The 19,634-nt window shown below is 42.3% G+C and overlaps 1 protein-coding gene across 2 annotated transcripts in view; it reads right to left on the reverse strand.

Moving 5' to 3' along the window:
• crybg1a (crystallin beta-gamma domain containing 1a) overlaps nt 1-19,634 on the reverse strand; it is a 48,378-nt gene that overhangs the window by 1,856 nt on the left and 26,888 nt on the right. For both annotated transcript variants that reach the window (XM_023986369.2, XM_023986370.2), the window contains 17 exons: nt 16,688-19,383; nt 13,696-13,734; nt 12,456-12,574; nt 11,914-12,228; nt 9,771-9,897; nt 9,621-9,656; nt 8,628-8,803; nt 8,304-8,430; nt 7,956-8,101; nt 4,473-4,599; nt 4,230-4,259; nt 2,533-2,645; nt 2,197-2,329; nt 1,881-2,020; nt 1,297-1,420; nt 840-998; nt 422-587 (listed from right to left, as the gene is read on the reverse strand). In XM_023986369.2, the coding sequence (XP_023842137.1) occupies nt 422-587; nt 840-998; nt 1,297-1,420; nt 1,881-2,020; nt 2,197-2,329; nt 2,533-2,645; nt 4,230-4,259; nt 4,473-4,599; nt 7,956-8,101; nt 8,304-8,430; nt 8,628-8,803; nt 9,621-9,656; nt 9,771-9,897; nt 11,914-12,228; nt 12,456-12,574; nt 13,696-13,734; nt 16,688-19,383 (4,773 nt within the window). The remainder of the gene's footprint in view (nt 1-421; nt 588-839; nt 999-1,296; nt 1,421-1,880; nt 2,021-2,196; nt 2,330-2,532; nt 2,646-4,229; nt 4,260-4,472; nt 4,600-7,955; nt 8,102-8,303; nt 8,431-8,627; nt 8,804-9,620; nt 9,657-9,770; nt 9,898-11,913; nt 12,229-12,455; nt 12,575-13,695; nt 13,735-16,687; nt 19,384-19,634) is intronic.

The raw sequence follows: 19,634 nt of genomic DNA on the forward strand, positions 1-19,634 counted from the left end.
TGAAAAGAAGACAATGCAGTTAAAGGTGCACTCCAGGATCTTAAGCACAACAAATGTGTAACATACTATATGAATTGCAAAAAAAAAAGTGGTCAGGACGTAAAATATCATATGAAATGGATGACGTAGTACACAAAACGGGAACCACGTTTGTCTCGTGAGCACCGCTTTCAAAACTACTGGCTGAAATGATACAAAAGTTTGAGACTGTATCTTTAGGTTTGGTGCAGGCTACCTATTCAATAGCTTGAGGACGTGGCAACATATGGATAATACAAAGAACTACACTTCCTAAACCTACCACCAGAAGGAGCCAGACTATAACTATGGGGACTGAGCTGAACGCCAGAGCTCCTATCTTTGTAGCTCTTAGCTAATGATAGTAGGGCTAGCTGAGAGAGAGCAGAAGAACTGATCTGACCTTTAATCTCCAGCACCAGGTCAGGTTTGAGGTGGCATCGGACCAGGCCGTCTGGGGTAATGCTCCACAGCTGGTTGTCTATCTCTGGCTCCGGAGGAGACACACTCAGCCTGCTGCCCGCCATGATAATGCTCCCTGATGTCTGCAGGCAACAGTCCTCCACCAGCTATAGAGACAGAGAATATGGGTTCAGATGTGGGTGGATTCTGTATGAATACAAACTGACAAGCATGGTACAGATAAAGTTTCATTTGATTTTAAATGAGAGATAATTGACAATTGCACTGGGATATGCTCAACACGTGATATGAAACTATGTTGAAAGAACGAGGAAGCCAGTTCTGCAACACTTGAAGTTGGTGGCGATGGAATGAGTGGAAATGATGATTCAGTGCAAAGGCTTGAGCCCATGAAGTACCTTGCAGCGTAGGACTCCGTCACGGTAGATCCAGATCTGGTCCACTCCCCCTGTCTCCTCCAGGGCCTGCACACGCAAAAGCTTGATTTCATCCAGAGGCCCTGACAGGGTCATCACATAGCCCGTCTCCCTGCTCCGCAAACGGAAGTACACCTGCTTCTGTAGAGGGCAATAGGCAAACAACACACTTAACATTAGCTTGACTAGGCTAGATTAGAGATCTTCTCACCCGACAGTGGTCATTATCCAAATCCTAACTTGAGGTGGCTGCATATTATTTGCATTATGGGGTAATTCATGCAGTGATGGCAAAATGAGATTAGTGCAAAAGTTGAGTTGCGTACACAGATCTCATGTTAGGATGCAATCCATTGACTGTTGTTTAGTTATAGGGAAAACTGTATTGGATAGACAGCAATATGTGAATCTAAAATGGAACCATGCCCCGCTTTCATACCTGCAATAGTGGTCGCAGGGATCCGATTCGCGGCCAGCTGCTGAACTTACACCAATCATCCAGTTGGCTTGGCAGTAGCAGGATCTGACGGCCCCGGTGGTTACTACCCTCATACAACACCCAACTGTAGGACAGGAGAAATCAATCCAACACAGTCAGTTGGTCTTCTTATACAAAATCTCTGACACACCTCAAATGTAAACAATCAACCTTCCTACACCGTTTCAGTTTACAATAGCCCAGCAAAACTATGTGCTCTATTCAATCCGTATCGAGGAAGTTCAGCTTTACTGTGCGATTGAAATTTAAAGGCAATGTTCCCGCGTTAGCGGAGACTGCATTCACTGTAAACGCTGCACATGTCGGCTCAAACGGAAATGACCTTTACATTTATATTGCGCAGTCTGCATCAATCTGTATCAGGGATACAGATTAAATAGAGGCCTGGTTGATGGTTTATTAGGTGCTTAGACAGTGCTTCAACCAACCAAGATGAATTGTAAATGAAACTCTCTCTTTAAAATGTTAATGTTTGTTTTTAATCGTCTAATAAAAACGGTCAAATCTCTCCAGGTATGACTTACATTCCTCCGTGGATCACCAGGGAGCGTATGCGTCTGTCCACCCCAGCCAGCTGCAGGTTCACCGTCTCTCCCGTCAGCACCACCCTACGGCCTCTACAGCCAACCTTACTGAACAGCGTTATGGACGGGAGGGAGAACTCCTGGAGAGACAAGGGGGAAGGGGAGGGTGGGTAAAAACGTGAGCTTATACATCATTGTGGTATTGTAGGTACAGGACATCTCTAAGATATGCAGTCACTTTACACAGACATGACTTAGGTTTACAAATACTGTACACGTGTAACCCATGCCAACGCTCATAACCCACTCTACTCACATGGCTGATGGTCTGTATGGAGCGGATGGTAGAGTCAGGACCCAGACAGCCCATTGACTCAGTGTTGGGGTAATCTCCCTCCTCCAGGACAAACATGTGCTCTGTGAACTGGGATCCCTCATATGCCACCCAGCTGGAACATAACATAGAGGCACACAGTCAACATAGCTCTCTCCAGTACTAAGTCCTCTTTGAGTGTTCAGAGGGCATTTGGACAACTTCGTCAACAGAAAAGGAAAGCCTACACTTTCAGTATTTTTTTCCTATCAAAAGGCACAGTAAAAGGTACAGTATTGATGTTTACATGCTGCATTTAAAGCAGATTTTTTTGCTCACCTCCCAGCCAGTACTCTACAGGAGCCAGGGGAGAAGTCTTCCTCCAGGGATACCACACTGTCCTCCAGTACCACCACTCTGCCCTGGAACCCAGGCTCTGAGAACAGCTGGACCTACAGTACATACACCGGAGACTGACATGAGACAGGGCCGCCATAATGTACAGTCGATTACAGGTAGGTAGTGGTGGCTGGAGAAGTGGGTATACTCTAATTTTGCCAAAAATTTCCTCAGCGGCCCTAAGCAAAGGTGCCCTGTGTGAAGAATTCTATGAGAAACAGTGACATACAGTCTGAATGACCTAAAATTAGAAATCCATATTGGTCTTTCACAGTTAGGCCAACCCAAGCTGTACTGTGCAGTAGTCTAATAGTAGGCCTACTATTGAAACAGATAAATGATGCTGTCAACCAAGTCTGAAATTCACAGGTTTAATAGTAAAACTACAAAATTGGATGTTCTAAGACCACAACAATGCTTAAACCACATCAGCACACCATTTTTGAGGTCTGGGGAAAATATAATCGTTTAAAAAAATATATATATATATTGTGTAGTTACCCTTTAATTCAAATGCTCGGGCACCTAGCACTGTTGTTTGGTTAGTAGTGTTTTTTTGTAGCACATGAGATGGAGTTTGCAAAACAAATGTCCACAGGATTGACGCGAATAATATAATTCTGCCAGGTAAGCATAGGCTACTTTGTAGCTAGTTAACATTTGATTGAGAAGATTTTTGGGAAAGACTTTCCCATCTACCACAGGGGTGTCAAACTCATTCCATGGAAGGCCGAGTGTCTGTGTTTTTTTTCTTCTTCTTTCAATTAAGACCTAGACAACCAGGTTAGGGAAGTTCCTTACTAATTAGTGACCTTAATTCATCAATCAAGTACAAGGGTGGAGCAAAAACCCACAGACACTCGGCCGCTGTGGAATGAGTTTGACACCTGATCTACCAGAAGACGGCTAGGCCTATCATTAGCATCGCTATATTTTTCCATGTTCCTTAATTGTTTAAAACCTGGACGTTTTACTTCATATGAGGCATGCTTCAAAGTAGCCTGTAGCTAAAATCCCACCATAGAAACTTCGAGCCAATTATTTTATAAAGACGRCCTCATATGCTTTCTCCTGTTCTATTGGTTCTCTTTTAACTTTCTTTCATTGTTTAGCAGCTAAAGGCATTATCCTAGTCATTTTAGTAACCCATGATCGTTGTTGCATCTTTAGATCTCCCCTCTCTACATTTCTAACAGATATTTCCAACTCGGTCCATGAAACCGCTCACACGTGTGGTATGGATTTTAGAACAGTGTTTTCCCGCAAATTGCATTCTGGAACATTTGCACCGTTCTAGGTCTACCGCCGTGTGCACATTGCTGTGCTGAAAATGTGACGAAATATTCGTTCAGCAACATTTTACGCTAAACATTCTGATCTGGTCCACCAGCCTTGTAATTGATTCGGTGTATATCTCCACTCCACTACTTTCATACGCATCATGGGGATTAAGAAGTGAGTACACGCAATGCCCACTGAAAAAGAAGTGGGTATACGGCGTAAACCTGCTTATACCCTCCACTACACCACTGCACGTAGGCTACTCTTCATGCAAACTGATGGTATAATCACTCCCATACACTAATTGACTATGTTAAGATAGTTAATACTATTTGTTTATCACTATCTGACTTTACCTTGAACTTGCTTGATCCACCCAGGTTATCCTGAAAGTAATAAAGAAAATGATGGATTACATTCTTTATCGTCACTGGATAAACAATTTCAAAGTATCCTCACCAACCTCATAACTTATCACTGTCATGCAAGTAAAAACTTAGTATGATAAAGTATGATACTATAAAGGGGTTACTACTGTGATTATTACTTTACAACGGCTTTCCCTAGTCCACCCATTAAAAGTTATTGGACATGTTTACCTGGAAAACTGGCTGCAGTGAGGAGATCTTGAGGTTCTGTCCTCCCCAGTCCTCTGGGCTTCCGTAGAGGCCTTTCTCTAGAACGTAGAGCTCTCCGGAGAACATTGGGTTCTCAAAGGCAACCCACCTGTTTAGAGCACACAACAAATTGGAACTGGTAAATTAACACTTACAGTAGGACACCCCATAATACGGTAAAATGTTACAATATAAACATGTTGTAAATAGCATCATTTCCTCCCGTATTACATAAACTTTAAACAGGTAGTCTGAATATGATCATTATAGGCCTTATCATTTGACTGTAGTCTCTAGTCCTCTAACTTCACTGACATTTTCAACCTCTCCCTGACCGAGTCTGTAATACCTACATGTTTCAAGCAGACCACCATAGTCCCTGTGCCCAAGTAACCTGCCTAAATGATTACCGCCCTGTAGCTGATGGTGGACTACAGGAAAGGGCGGGTCGAACAAGCTCCCAATAACATTGACCGTGATAGTTCACCAAAGAACTATCATGGTCCAAACACACCAAGACAGTTGTGAAGAGGGCACGACAAAACCTTTTCCCCCTCAGGAGACTGAAAAGATTTGGCATGGGTCCCCAGATCGTCAAAAAGTTATACAGCTGCACCATCAAGAGCATCCTGACCGGTTGCATCTCCGCCTGGCATGGCAACTGCTCGGCATCTGACCGTAAGGCGCTACAGAGGGTAGTGCGTACGGCCCAGTACATCACTGGGGCCAAGCTTCCTGCCATCCAGGACCTATATAATAGGCGGTGTCAGAGGAAAGCCCAGAAAATTGTCAGAGACTCCAGTCACCCAAGTCATAGACTGTTTTCTCTGCTACCGCACGGCAAGCGGTACCGGAGCGCCAAGTCTAGGACCAAAAGGCTCCTTAACAGCTTCTAACCCCAAGCCATAAGAGTGCTGAACAATTAATCAAATGGCCACCGGACTATTTACATTGACATTCCCCCCCCCCATTTGTTTTGTACACTGCTGCTACTCGCTGTTTATTATCTGTGCATAATCACTTCACCCCTACCTACATGTACAAATTACCTCGACTAACCTGTACCCCTACACACTGACATGGTACCGGTACCCCCTGTATATAGCCTCGTTATTGTACTGTGTTACTTTTTATTATTTTTTACTTTAGTTTATTTAGTAAATATTTTCTTAACTCTTCTTGAACTGCACTGTTGGTTAAGGGCTTGTAAGTAAGTGTTTTCGGCGCATGTGACAAATAAAGTTTGATTTTATTTATAACTTAAATCACTAGCTGTAACTCCATTATATTACTACCAAACCACCAGCCCTGGCATTAGATGTTTATATCACTAGCTGTAGCTCCATACTAACCAAACAAACCGCCCTGGCATTTTGAAAGGCTATAAAACAATTAGTGAGTAAACAGTAGAAGGGTATGAAGAGATTATGTAAGGGTTATCCTCATTCAGTTGTTCATTCTGAACTACATAAGATGTAGGATTATGCTCTACGAGGCCGATTCCGATTTAAGAATGTACGCCTTTCCTACGCACTCCTCAGCATTTGGTATTCAGACTTAGCTTATTCAGTCGGGTAATGCGCTCTGCAGGTGTGGCTACCTTGCAAGCTCTGAATACATCCCTCCCACTTGCCAACAGTTTTTCTCTGGGAGTTTTCAGTACATGTATCTTAAGCCATCCTTTTAAATACGGTGTACCTTATAGTAGGAATTTTGGCAACAGACTCGAGAGAACAGGTTCAGAATAGTAGGGATCAATTAATGAAAGACATTTAAATATTTGCATACTCAACTCCGTTTCAGCAGGAATTGGTAGATTTATAAATACTCTGATCTTGTAGGTTATTTAGGTTTAGGAAAGTATTTATGAATCCTAGAAACTGGTTTGGGGAGCCTTTATACACGAAATAAAGAAAACAGTGGTTTGATTCATTCTGAAAATTGCCACATTCAGTTCTTTAACCCATGGTAATGTTGGAAGGTTAGTGAACATATAATTATAATAGGGAGAATAGTGTACAATAGTACTATAGACTTATGTTTTGCCTGCACTAACCATGGAACAGTGTGATGACACGGCCAAGTATTGTGATATGTGTCGGGTTCAAACGGTTACGGCTTGGTCTGCGCTCCGCTCAATAACGTTTTAATTAGCCTACATATCTTTTTTTATTATCAACTGTTACTAATGATCCTCCGCAACAACCACACAACCGTAATGGCGTTTACAGAGGAAGCAAACTAAGGTAAACAAAACAATGTAATTGAATGGAATGATAATGTAGGCTACACCAACTGAAGGGAACTAACAGTAAATTGGCAGTTAAATATGTGTGGTTATTAGGCCTACTGACGGTTGATAATGAAAGTGGCTAATATTTAACATGATAGAAATAGGAGACAGAGAAAATCGAGGTAACCTATAAATAAGACATTCGAGAGTGCCCATCCCTGCATGTTAAAAGGCTGTACACAAAAAATTCTGCATAATGGCACAGCATTTCATAAACTTTACTGTGGGATATGCTTGATATACTTCAGTTTGCTGCCATACGACTGGTTTCACATTAGTCTCCAGCGATTATAAGGTCAAATAGATGCAAAACAAGTGTTATTTAGGCCTATATTTACAATTCCCCTATCCAAACGGATTACTCATTTACCTGGCCCTTATCAATAACTCTTATGAAGTTGCAAATTACAGTGCATGGAGAATGGTGGTGTAAATGTGGTAGAATTATTAGAGAATTAAGTAAAGTTCAGAATACACCTCTGCCACACCTTGATTTCTTAGATCTAACTATGTGAGAATAGCATGGTCAGAGTACGCATAGAAAGAAAAGTGCATAAAAAGGGAATTTTGTTCCATTTACACGCACTTAACTCGGGTCAAAATCTGGCCCTACATAACTAAATAGTTTGGGAAGATACATTAAAATGGAAGTGAAAGTTCTAATTTCATTCTAACACAGAGATTTTTGTGATAGCTTATGAACCACTGAGACAACTGAATATACCATATACAAAAAAGCACCGGCATCCATCCTGCTAATAGCCAACGAAGCTGAAGGTGATTCAATTCATGTCTGGAACATGGCCACTCCCTTTCGAAAAACATACAAAGCTCATAGAGTTTTAATATTGACTCCAGTACTGTGCCTTTACACCCTAATCTCATCTTTTAGAATATAAAGCCCTAGAGAGCGCTCTCATTCCTCCACCCATTGTCTAACCTTCAGTATTACTTTACTAAGCGTGACATTCACACACCTCTTTCATGTTTGTGCCCTCCAGTGCTGTATGTGAGTGTGTGTTCATTAAAAGCTTGCAATAAGAAGAAAGAGGATAGGAGAGACACACCTATATATCTCTAGCACAGCAAGCCCAAGCCTTGGTGCAGTTGTGACACCGCGTTTCAGTAGATGCAAGGCCTGCTACATAGGACTGTCAGAGAATTTGACTTACACTCCACCCTGGACATTGATGGACTGCATCTTGGGGCCACAGCAGGTGTCCTCCATGTTAGTGACAGGCCCCAGCAGGTCCATGTGAACCCCTCTCTCCCCAAAGTCCCTCTCACTGAACAGCTTCACATGGGGAGACAGGAAGTCCTACAACACAGGGAATGTACACACAAACACCATTCAAATGGCCCCTCTGGATTAACAAGATCAAAGTAGACCCATCTTTTCAACTTCCTGACCATTCATACTTTGAATCATCAAAACCAATCAAAGACAGGTCGGAAATAGATGAAACAGATTTAAACCATGGTCATGTTCACATAGCTCTGAATAGAGTTGCAATACTTACAGTGCATACAGGGCGTAGTGACAGGAGCTGATCTCCGTAGCCTCCCCACTCCCTCCAGTCAGGGTACTCCCCCTCCTCCAGGAGATACTGGTGACCCTCAAAGTCAAGCTCATCATAGCCCACCCAGCTACAGGGACAATCAGGAGGGTGATGTTCGTGTACATACAACTCAATACAGTACAGAATTAATATCCTGTTAATCTGTGTTATGATAGGTTAATATGGGCAGAAGGGGGTCATTACATAGTTAGATAAGATACACAATTCTACAATACTATCCCTTACTGTACAGTATCTCAGCTGAGATCAACCACAAGTACGTACAGTCCTCTGAGGATCTTGAGGGATCCCACAGAACACAATGTCTTCCTTTTGACTGGATTCCCTTCTTCCTCCTCCTCCCCCCCATCTTCCTCATCTCCTCCCTCTCTGAAGTCGTACACATCATCGTCAATCTCCACACACTTGCCCTCGAAGCACGGCCTCTCGAACACCAGAGCCTGAGGGGGAGAGAAGGGGTTCAAGTTTAGGCTGATGTGCTGAGGTGGGCAGTGTTCTCCATGCCGTCCCCATCCCCATGCCAGGGCTGCATGCTCCTCATACCACAGATTCCAGCTCCCTAGGCCCTGTGCCATCTGGCCAAAACATACTGTATTTCACCACTGCCTGTCTGTCAGTGTAATTTAAGCCCAGATGGCTACGTGGTACTTTTTCCTTACCTATAAATCAATCATATGCTTGAATGGATACACAAATGTTCAGCACATACTGGGCCAGACAACTACATTATCAGCCTCTTGAAATGCATAAACTGTGCTTGCATATTTCTACATTTTAGATTGACTATTGAACTTGACCTAAACAAACAGCTCTACTGGTAACCACAGGCCTGTCTTCTGGGTTAGACAGAGTGAGAGCATGCAGAGACAGCACACTGGTGCCATGTGTCCATAGAGCTGCCAGTGCACACATAGTTCTCTCACTAGTCACTGGCCAATTCACCTGCAACAACAGGCCTGTCTGTCTGATTCACAACGGACAGATTTGATAAGGCAGAGGATTTAGGATGGCAGCGGTGCTATAATAATATGCCATGTCATCATATCATAGCTTGTCTTCAGCCATGTCACAAGAATAACATTTTACAAGCCTTTGGTTATTATGAGTTTTGTGATAAGAGGCTCTTGCAGTTGTTGAAACTTCCCACTGTCATTCACTGACTGTATGTTTATTTTTTTCATCCTTAAACATTGATGTAAATATGAATGGCCATGGAAATAGCTATAAAACAGAAGAATTCACAGAGGGGAAACGTACCTTTACTTCATTAGAATGCTCCACCTTTATCCCACCCTGTAAGACACGGAAAACCACACAGTAGGCTTTTAACATCATAAAGATAAAACAGTAGAAGCTATATGGGAGAAAGTGATTTTCAGAAAATAAGTAAGAATGCCATAATGATACCATTTTGAGGGGTTTCAGAGATCCGATGAAGGGCTGAGGGAATCCCCAGGCCTCTGGACAGGGATACTCTCCCACCTCCAACACCGCTAGCAGACCCCCAAACTCTGGGTCACCATACACCAGCCAGCTACAGGACGGGGAAAAGGCCCACACACACACACACGCACCGCATACAAAGATTAGACACTAAGTGATGTACATCACACCTTTGTTTTTCAGCTCCCATGTAAATATTAATAAAAATAAAAAATCCCAATACAAGTTCAGGGTGTTAGCCCCGTGATTCTCCTTCACACCTGAGAAGACAGACATGAGTAGATATCCTAAACTATATCTAAAATGACGATATATATGACTCGTTTCACGTCACTACTTCACAGGAGAGCCATTTGAACGCAAACTTTTTTTTATTTTGATCAAAATGCGTTTTTTTGGCAGAAATGCCTTCTGGAAAATGTGAACTTCATGTGTCTTAATAACAAACATGTATGTCATCTGTAAATAGGAAAACAAATTGTTAAATTACGAGCCTAGTTGGTTTAGCCACAGAAAAAGTTAGTAACCTTTCCGCTAGTCATGATTTGCTGAGATAATGACTGGGCTGGACAAGAGATGAATTCTGATTGGTCTGCCATGTAGCTCACTTCTGTCTATTTGAGCTCGTCAGTAACATTATGTGTAGGTAATCCTGTCTAATGCGGCTTTAAAAAAATATATATATATATATTGCATAGTAGAAATGCATAAGTGTTGCTCTCCACTTTCTGGAAGACCGAATTTTTAAATCAGTGGAATTAGAGTATGATAGCCAAGGAGATGGAGAAAACACCTGTCTCCAGATTACATCTTCAAACTAAGGGCAACCATGGCATCTGTGAGAGAGGGAGAAGCGTCCATCCATACGGGTGATTATTCGTATCTCAGAGCCATTTGCTTTGCTAGTTATAGCCTAATGTTAGCAAGCTAACATTGAACCTGGTTGGTTAGCTACCTGCAGAATCATGCAGGGTAGTAACGTTCATGAGTTGGGATTATGGTTCATTGTTTAGCTAGCTATCTAGCTACATGTCTTAACAAAAGACTCCACTATGCAAGTAACAATTTCAATAGAATGGTAAGGATGTCATTACAACAACTGTTGATAGGTGTAGCTGGTAAATTTGTTCTGGCTATCTACTCCGATTTCAGAGCACTCTCATCTGAGTGTGCCAGAGCGCAGAATAACTGACAAATTTACAAACGCTCAACACTATGCTCTGGATAACATAAAAACAGCCTAACCAGCTCTACTAGGGCGAGTAAAATGGTCAGAGTAAGCTGTTCTCGCATTTGTGTCTGGTAGTAGCTAGCAAGCTAACCAACGTTAGCCAGCTAGCTCGGGTGCTTGACTGCTGTAGTTAAGACAGAACGCTTGGATCAACCCTTAAAGAGATGGGTTGTGCTAAAGCTTAAAAGGGTGTGAACGATGCTGAATGGGTGTAGACAAAGAGGTCTCCAGTAAGTGTACCAAAACATTCAAAGGCCATTTTCTCAAAAGTGAGGTTACAAGTTTATCAACTTTCAAAGCAGAATGACTTTCCCATTGTTCCTCAACTGTAGTGTATGAAATACAATTTTCTAGCTCTGAGTCTCTACTTTTATCCAATGTAAAAAGCACCCGTTCAAATTTTGCTACATTAGACCGAATCGAGCCGGTCGGTCACATACTGTATATAAAATCACCAAGGTAACTACTGTATATAGAAAACAACAATAGTTTGTGTGACTGAGTGAAAACATCTAACTGCAGGTTTAAGTCACTCCGACAAACAAACAGGCCAGCCTGCATTCCACTGAGGAAAGAGAAGATGCCAGACCAATACACTCTCAGGCCTTATTGTGTATTTCATATGACACGGTATATCTAAAGTGACGTAAGCTCCGTCTATGAGAAGAGTTGCCAACAATAACGCATACACAAAATAGTGAGTGAACATGCAAAATGATAGTTTGCAAACTGTTTCATCCATTTCAACACGCTTTTGAGCAATAGCAAGCCTGCTGGGGCGATGTAGTACAGTATACTGGATTCAATTTAATATTAAAGCAATATCTGGACTATGATTTGAACCTTCAACCTTGTTGGTATGAGGGTAGAACTTACACTCCAGAGTGGACCTTGATGGAGCCGGTGTTCTGTATGTTCCCATAGGAACAGATCTCGATGGTGTCGTCACAGAATGATGACATCCTCCCCAGACCATTCACCTCAGTGTACAGGTCAATCTGAGGTAAACTGTAGTCCCTCACTGCCAGGCGGATGGATCCGATGATCATGGGTGAAGTTGGGACAGGCTGATCCATCTGGTCCAGTGCCCCTGATGTCACCTCCTCTGCCCACACGTTGACCAGCTCCATGGGGCCCTCCTCCAAGGCGATGGTCCGCCCCTGGAACCCTGGCTTCTCATATAGCAGCCAGCTACACAGACAGGAAGTGATGACACACAGAGATGTTCATAACAGTGACAATATGTTTAGAGTTGCTGTCATGCTTCGTTAATATGAGACATTCATCAATTCATAAAGGATTGTGTCAAGTTAATAAGATTTTTATGTGTGTGAGATTTTTATTAATCTAAGCATTTATTGATGGAATAAAGAGTAAGGGAACGAGGGAAGAATGTTGTCCCCCACAAACAGTCTTACCATCCCCTGATGACCCTGACTGAGATGATAGGAGACAGCTTCATCATGGAGGCATCCTCCACGTCACCAAACACCTCGTAGGCCTCTCCTTCAAACTGAGCCTGCTCATGGAGCACTATCTACAACAGGAAGTAGAGATTGACACTAAGTATATCTCATGGTCATTACATGTGACACTTGGTGGTTGTATCATGGCCACTTGTAACTTCTTAAACACACTAAGAAAAGAGGGTTCCTCAAGGGTTCTTTGAGAAGGGTGATTGTTCTATGTGGAACCATAATGACTCAAAGAACCCTTTGAGCCCTTCAATGGTTTTTTGCAGTTCAGAAAAGGGTTATTTCCTGTTTTAGTGATAATTAAAGTGTAGGGGCGGTGGCTCATTAGAATATTTTGGGGTGTGGTTTGCACCCATATCTTTTTGCGCAACCGTGAGTGTCATTCCAGTTGATCTAATCTGTTACATATTAAATATGACTATGGCCAGTGATGGTGCCTTGTGAAAAACTCACGTATGGCCTTGCGTCAATTGAGAACTGTTGTCTAAATGAGTGGTTCTGAATTCTCTCCTCAGGGACACCCAGCCGTTCCAGAGCTAGCACACCTGATTCAACTTGTCATTAACACAATAAGGACACCTATGTTTTTTTACAATATATTATGGCTAACCAGAATAAAAAATCCTGATGGTTCTTCAAAGGTTTTGTAGATTGAGAATGGTTTTATAAAGAAACATTCTCCATAAAGGTTCTGTAAAGAACCATTCAAAACGGTTTTATATAGCACCAAAAAGGGTTATAACGATAGCGGAACCCTTTTTGGTGCTATATAGAACCTTTATTTATTGGTTCTTTATAGAACCTTAGGAAATGGTTCTTTAAATCACCATAAAGGTTCCATTTAGAACATTATGAGCATGGTTACTTATAGAACCTTTAAAAAACGGTTCTATGTAACACCAAAATGGGATCCACTATCGTTACGAGCCAAATAGCCCTTATTTGGCACTATATAGAACCATTTGTTTTTAGTGTGTAAAATAGAATTGAATACTGCAGATGTTGTTTTATTAAATATCTTTCCAGATTATCAGCATACAATAAGAAAAAGTATATGAGAGTAAATCATTTAGAACTCTCCAAAACACCACGAGGTGTATACCTTGCATCATATTATAACATCAGTGTGTTACTGTAAAACACTGGATATTGGATAGCTAGTTTAATGTAAAGTCAACTGTACCTTCCCAGGCCGTTTATGAAACCCTCTCGCTTCTGGAATCTGCAAAGGGAAAGAGAGCATGCTGTCTTTCATTTTCTTCTGAGGGACTGGGGGGTGGAAAAGCAGAAGTATCCTGTGTATTTCCTGTACTCCCGACAAAACTATGGACCGCCTCCAGATAAAAATAACTCAAAAGACTAGCAGTTAAATATTTGCCAGCTTAAAAACATCAATAGTTAGTCATCTACACGGTATTTGGTGTGTAAGAAAAAAACATTGTTGGTCTACACCCACTGCTTGCTGGGAAAGAAGTAAGATGGCAATCATGGCATCTGGCTCATATAAACAGAACAGCATGAGAGAAGTAGGGCTATTCGCATGTTGATAAAAAACTGGTGCACAAAATGAGGTCGTTCTGGACGTATATGAAACATTTATTGTGAAGAATGCCTTTTCTTCTAGTCTTTCCTTGTAAACAATGTATGGCTTGTTTCTAAGAGACATAACTTGTAAAGATCTAAAACTTGTGAATGGATTTCAACATTCCAAAAGAAAAAGATAGACCTGAGGTGATTTAGTGATGTGTTGCCCTGGGGATAGATAATACTGTCACTGCCAGGACTTTGTACAAGGTGAACCGTTTCTGAAGGACCTGCCCAGCCCATAAAATAATGCCTTGCAGGTCAAAACGCATTCAGTTGTTAAAGTGAATTATCAGATTGAAGCAGTAAAGCAGTGATGGTACTGAGCGAATATAATAGAAGCAGGTAGAGACAACCATAGCTATACTAAACGGTCAAAAGTTTTAGAACACCTACTAATTTTTCTTTATTTTTACTATTTTCTACATTGTAAAATAATAGTGAAGACATCACAACTATGAAATAACACATATGGAATCATGTAGTAACCAAAAAAAGTTTTAAACAAATCAAAATATATTTTATATTTGAGATTCTTCAAATAGCCACCCCTTGCCTTGATGACAGCTTTGCACACTCTTGGCATTCTCTCAACAAGCTTCATGAGGTAGTCACCTGGAATGCATTTCAATTAACAGGTGTGCCTTCTTAAAAGTTAATTTGTGGAAATTCTTCCCTTCTTAATCATTTGAGCCAATCAGTTGTGTTGTGACAAGGTAGGGGTGGCATACAGAAGACAGCCCTAATTGGTAAAAGACCAAGTCCATATCATGGTAAGAACAGCTCTAATAAGCAAAGAGAAAGACGGTTAGTCATTTCGGAAAATTTCAATAACTTTGAAAGTTTCTTCAAGTGCAGTTGCAAAAACCATTAAGCGCTATGATGAAAATGGCTCTCATGAGGACCACCACAGGAATGGAAGACCCAGAGTTACCTCTGCTGCAGAGGACAAGTTCATTAGAGTTACCAGCCTTTTTGGTTCCAACCACCATGTCTTTGTGAGACAGGGTGTGGGTGAACGGATGATCTCCGCATGTGTATTTCCCACCGTAAAGCATGGAGAAGGAAGTGTTATGGTGTGGGGGTGCTTTGCTGGTGACACGGTCAGTGATTTATTTAGAATTCAAGGCACACTTAACCAGCATGGCTACTACAGACTTCTGCAGTGATACGCCATTGCATCTGGTTTGGGCTTAGTGGGACTATCATTTGTTTTTCAATAGGACAATGACCCAACACACCTCCAGGCTGTGTAAGGGCTATTTTACCAAGAAGGAGAGTGATGGAGTGCTGCATCAGATGATCTGGCCTCCACAATGCCCTGACCTCAACCCAATTGAGATGGTTTGGGATGAGTCGGACCGCAGAGTGAAGGAAAAGCAGCCAACAAGTGCTTAGCATATGTGGGAATTCCTTCAAGACTGTTGGAAAAGCATTCCAGGTGAAGCTGGTTGAGAGAATGCCAAGAGTGTGCAAAGCTGTCATCAAGGCAAAGGGTGGCTATTTGAAGAAACTCAAATATAAATATATTTTGATTTGTTTAACACTTTTTTGGTTACTAAATGATCCCATGTGCTATTTTATAGTTTTGATGTCTTCACTATTATTCTACAATGTAGAAAATAGTAAAAATAAAGAAAAACCCTTGAATGAGTAGGTGTTCTAAATCTTTTGACCGGTAGTGTGTGTCTTAATCATTCACTTCTGTATTGTCTCTATGTAAAATAACTTCTAAATCTAGTCAAAGTAGGGGAGACCCTGGTTGGTGTCACACTTTTTACTCTTGTGCGTATTTCTCAGCACCAGTGTATCATACAATACTATTTTCAATATTCGGAGAAAGACCAAGGTCTTGGGTTAAAATGGGATCCATTTCTATCCTAATATCTTACCCCAACATAAGCCATCAAATAGTCTGACTACTTGTGACAACCAGACCCATCACAGGGTTAGATGTCACACAGTATGCTGGTGGTTGTTTGCTAGTAGCATCTTCCTTTTGTAACAGCAAATGAAGCAATATAGCATAAATAGTCTTAGAAATAGCCGAGCCTTTCTTTGATCGAACAATATTCCTAACAAAATTCAACATTTTATGCCGTGAGAATTTCATGTGACATTTTGAGTACATTTGTGACTGAAAAAATGTGTGTGAGAGAGAGGCAACGAAGGGAACTTTTTATATCACAAGCACAAAAGAGCTTGGGATTTGTTATAACGGAGTTGATAGTGACAACCAACCCCACATTCCATGTGACAACCATCCTCAACCACCGGCTAATTAAGACGCTAGTTACCACATGGCCTAGGAACTCCGAAATAAGAACTTTTCAACAAACATAACTGTTGGATACAGGATACAAGCATCTTTTTCTAATATTTTTTTTTACCTATGAAGAAGAACACAAATTCCCGTCACTTCAATGTTTTGTCATCCTGACATAAATTGACCAACCTGTGAGAAAACCAACCCCGGTCTGCCCTACCTGGCTAAAGAGATTTTAGACAGATAAATAAAATAAGGTAGACACAGCAACAATGCAAAAACCCAAACTGTCAGTTGGTTTCATGCAGTCATCTGAGACTCTTACCTTTGTGTTGGCTGTAAGACCATTCAGAGGGGCCTGTGGGAGGTGGTTATCGGCTGAAAGATGTCCCAACGTAAGTCCATTTACGCCCACATTTAGAGGAGGAAGTCCAGCACCCTGACCTAGGTCCATTACAGTACTAACCAAAGCACTCTGTGTAACATTACTCTGTGAAGCTCCTTTGTCTTTTTTGAGATATTTCTCCAGGTGATCTGGTAGCTTTAGCTCAGTGAATGAGGGCAAAGAAGGAGATGAAGAGGGACTGATTATTGACTCACAAGCTGCACCCACACCCACAAGCAGGCCTGGATCCATACCGCTCCCGCCCGCCCTTCCTGGCACTGTGCCCTGGGTTGTAAGAGAAGGAGGAGCACCATTAGAGACTGAGGAGGAAGGATCCCCGTTGCCCTTTCCGGAAGTCTTGGGGGAACTCAACAATTTGGACAGTATGGACATCCTTCCAAGCCGCGACGAGAGCTGCCCGGTTTCTTCTCCTTTCCCTTGCTCCTCTTCCTTCTCTACCTCCCTCTTCACTTCTACCTTCACTTCCACCTCTCCATCCTTACTGTCAGTTTGATACTCTGGTTTTCTCAGGGCTCTAGATGGAGACTGGAGAGCTTTGTAGAGAAGGCTACCCTCTGCTCTATTCTGTCTTGTCTGTGTCTTCTCCTCCCTGTGAGGTTGTTTCTTTATCAACATGGCCGGGGTTACTTTATCCTTCGTCCTCTTCTTCAGGCCAAACTGAAAGCCCTCAGCATCAAAGGGGTTCTCGAAGCGGTCCTCCTTGATGGCGGGCAGAGCAAAGGGGGGTGAGGGGGTCTTGGGATGACTGTGGTGCCTCTTGGAGGGCAGGGAAAAGGGGGTGCCCAGTTCCTTTATGCTTCTGATGAAGTCCTCCACATCGTCAGACTCAGCCAGACTCTCATCCTCGCTGGCTGAACAGTCCAGCCTCCTCTTGGTCTCCCTCTTCTGCTCCCGCTTGGATCTGTGCTCCACATCTAACCAGCTGGAGGGAGAGGCCTGTTTCAAAGGGAGAGGTTTAAGGGGAGAGGGGTGCTTCAGAGAAGTTGGCGGCTGAAGAGGCAGTTCAGTATTGGGGGTTGCTTTTCTAGTTTTAGGGGTTTCTTTGAGGACCAATACCTTCTCATCCTGAGATTTTGTGCTTATGGTTTTTGATTCCTGTTTTGTGTTTAATATCTTAAAGACTGTGTTTTTAGTCACTCCTTCACTTGGTCTATCTTCTTGTTTTGTCACCTTCTCCTTCTTTTCCTTAGCCTTTGTGGTTATGGACTTTGATTCCTGTTTTGCGTCCATCTTAGTTATGGTACTCTTATTGGCTGCCTCATGGGGTTTGTCCTCTTGTTTCTTTCCTTTGTGTGGCTGCCTATGTGCATTTGCCAAATTATGTGTCAGTGAAGGAACCTCTTTGTTCAGTTGGGCCTCTCCATTTTCAACTGTTTTCTGAACAATCCCACCCTTTGTTAGAATATCTGAGACCTTCACTGGCTCTCCCTCCTTCTGTACTTCACTCTCTTTCCTAGAAACTATGGATATATCAGAAACTATGGCATTACCAATAGGTACTATATCTGGGGTTTGAACATTAGCTAGTGCCTGTGATCTTTCCTCCAAGCCAATCAGATTTGGCTGTGTTGCCATATTGTGACTATCTCCACTTTCAACCACAGTGGAGGCATTTTTGGGTGAGCTTTCCTTAGCTTCATCCAGGCCATTTGCCACAGGCTGATTCGTACTACCTATTTCCTCTCCAGCACCCGATATGAGCTTCTCTGATGCTGTAGAGGTATTGTCCTTGCTCTCATTACTCTTCTGATTGGTTCGGGTGTCAGTGTCAGTATGAATGCGGTCAGTAACTGCAGGCTTGGTAGATGTATCTATTACTTCCCCATGGGTAGGTGTGCCTGAGGCAGACACAATGGGGCTTGGTTCAGATGGGCGTTTCTCCACAACGACACCTGGCTCTACATTACCTGTCAGCAGCTGTGGTGTATCTGTTAAGGCTTCCACATAGTCACTGTCAATCTCTGATGAGAGATCTAAGGGTGGTTTGGTTTGATGTTTCTGTGTAGTAGAGATAGTTCTGACTGACAGGGATTTTTCTTGTGCAATTTCCGATTTTGCATCCAGTTTTGTTTCAGGTGTACTACTACTGCTGCCCTTCAGTGATTCCGTCGTTCCAGTGATTGCTGGTTTATCTGTTTGATATTTTACAAGCTCAGTGCTACAGTCTGCTACTAGTGAGGAGCCTGTTACTGGTTTGGTTTGTTGATCTTCTATCGGAGAGTTATCTGTGATCAGCGACACATGATCTTGTACAGATGTAGATTGTGTTTCAGATAGTGTTTCAGAGTTCACAGTTTGCTCAAATTTCTTAAGGGGTTTGCGGCGTTTTCCTTCAGGGGGGGTTTTCTGACGCAACATCGGAAGCTTGCTAGCCACAGTTACAGAATCACTTGGATCTTTCACTGGACTTTTCAAACTCCCAGCATCCTCAGCAGTCTTGTTCATGGTGGGAGATGTGATGTTACTCTGCTTCTTCAGTCTAAGGAAGGCAGGTTTCTCTGACTTGGTTGGTACCAGTGCGGGAGAGGTGGGTGTGTCACCATCGTCGTGTGGAGTGCTCTTATTAGAGGGCTGTTGGGACAAGTTTGTTGGCAAAGGGCAAGGCAGCTTGCTTCCTGTTGGTGATACATTAGTTAGTCAGACAATTCGTATAACGGTGTGTTGGTTCGTTTTTAATCATACGATGCAAAATGAGAGCTATCCCTCTATAAAATATGTGAAATGTACAATACCTCAAGTCCATCAAAGCAATTAAACAATTCTGAAACATTACCACTACTAAACACACAGCTAAAGTGTGTTAGCTAGACAGATGCCATAAGCAAGCAGAGAATCTTATCAATACCGCATGTTTAAAATTCATGAC

The sequence above is a fragment of the Salvelinus sp. IW2-2015 genome, linkage group LG4q.2 (assembly GCF_002910315.2).
Source record: "Salvelinus sp. IW2-2015 linkage group LG4q.2, ASM291031v2, whole genome shotgun sequence".
NCBI classification, from domain to species: Eukaryota; Metazoa; Chordata; class Actinopteri; order Salmoniformes; family Salmonidae; genus Salvelinus; species Salvelinus sp. IW2-2015.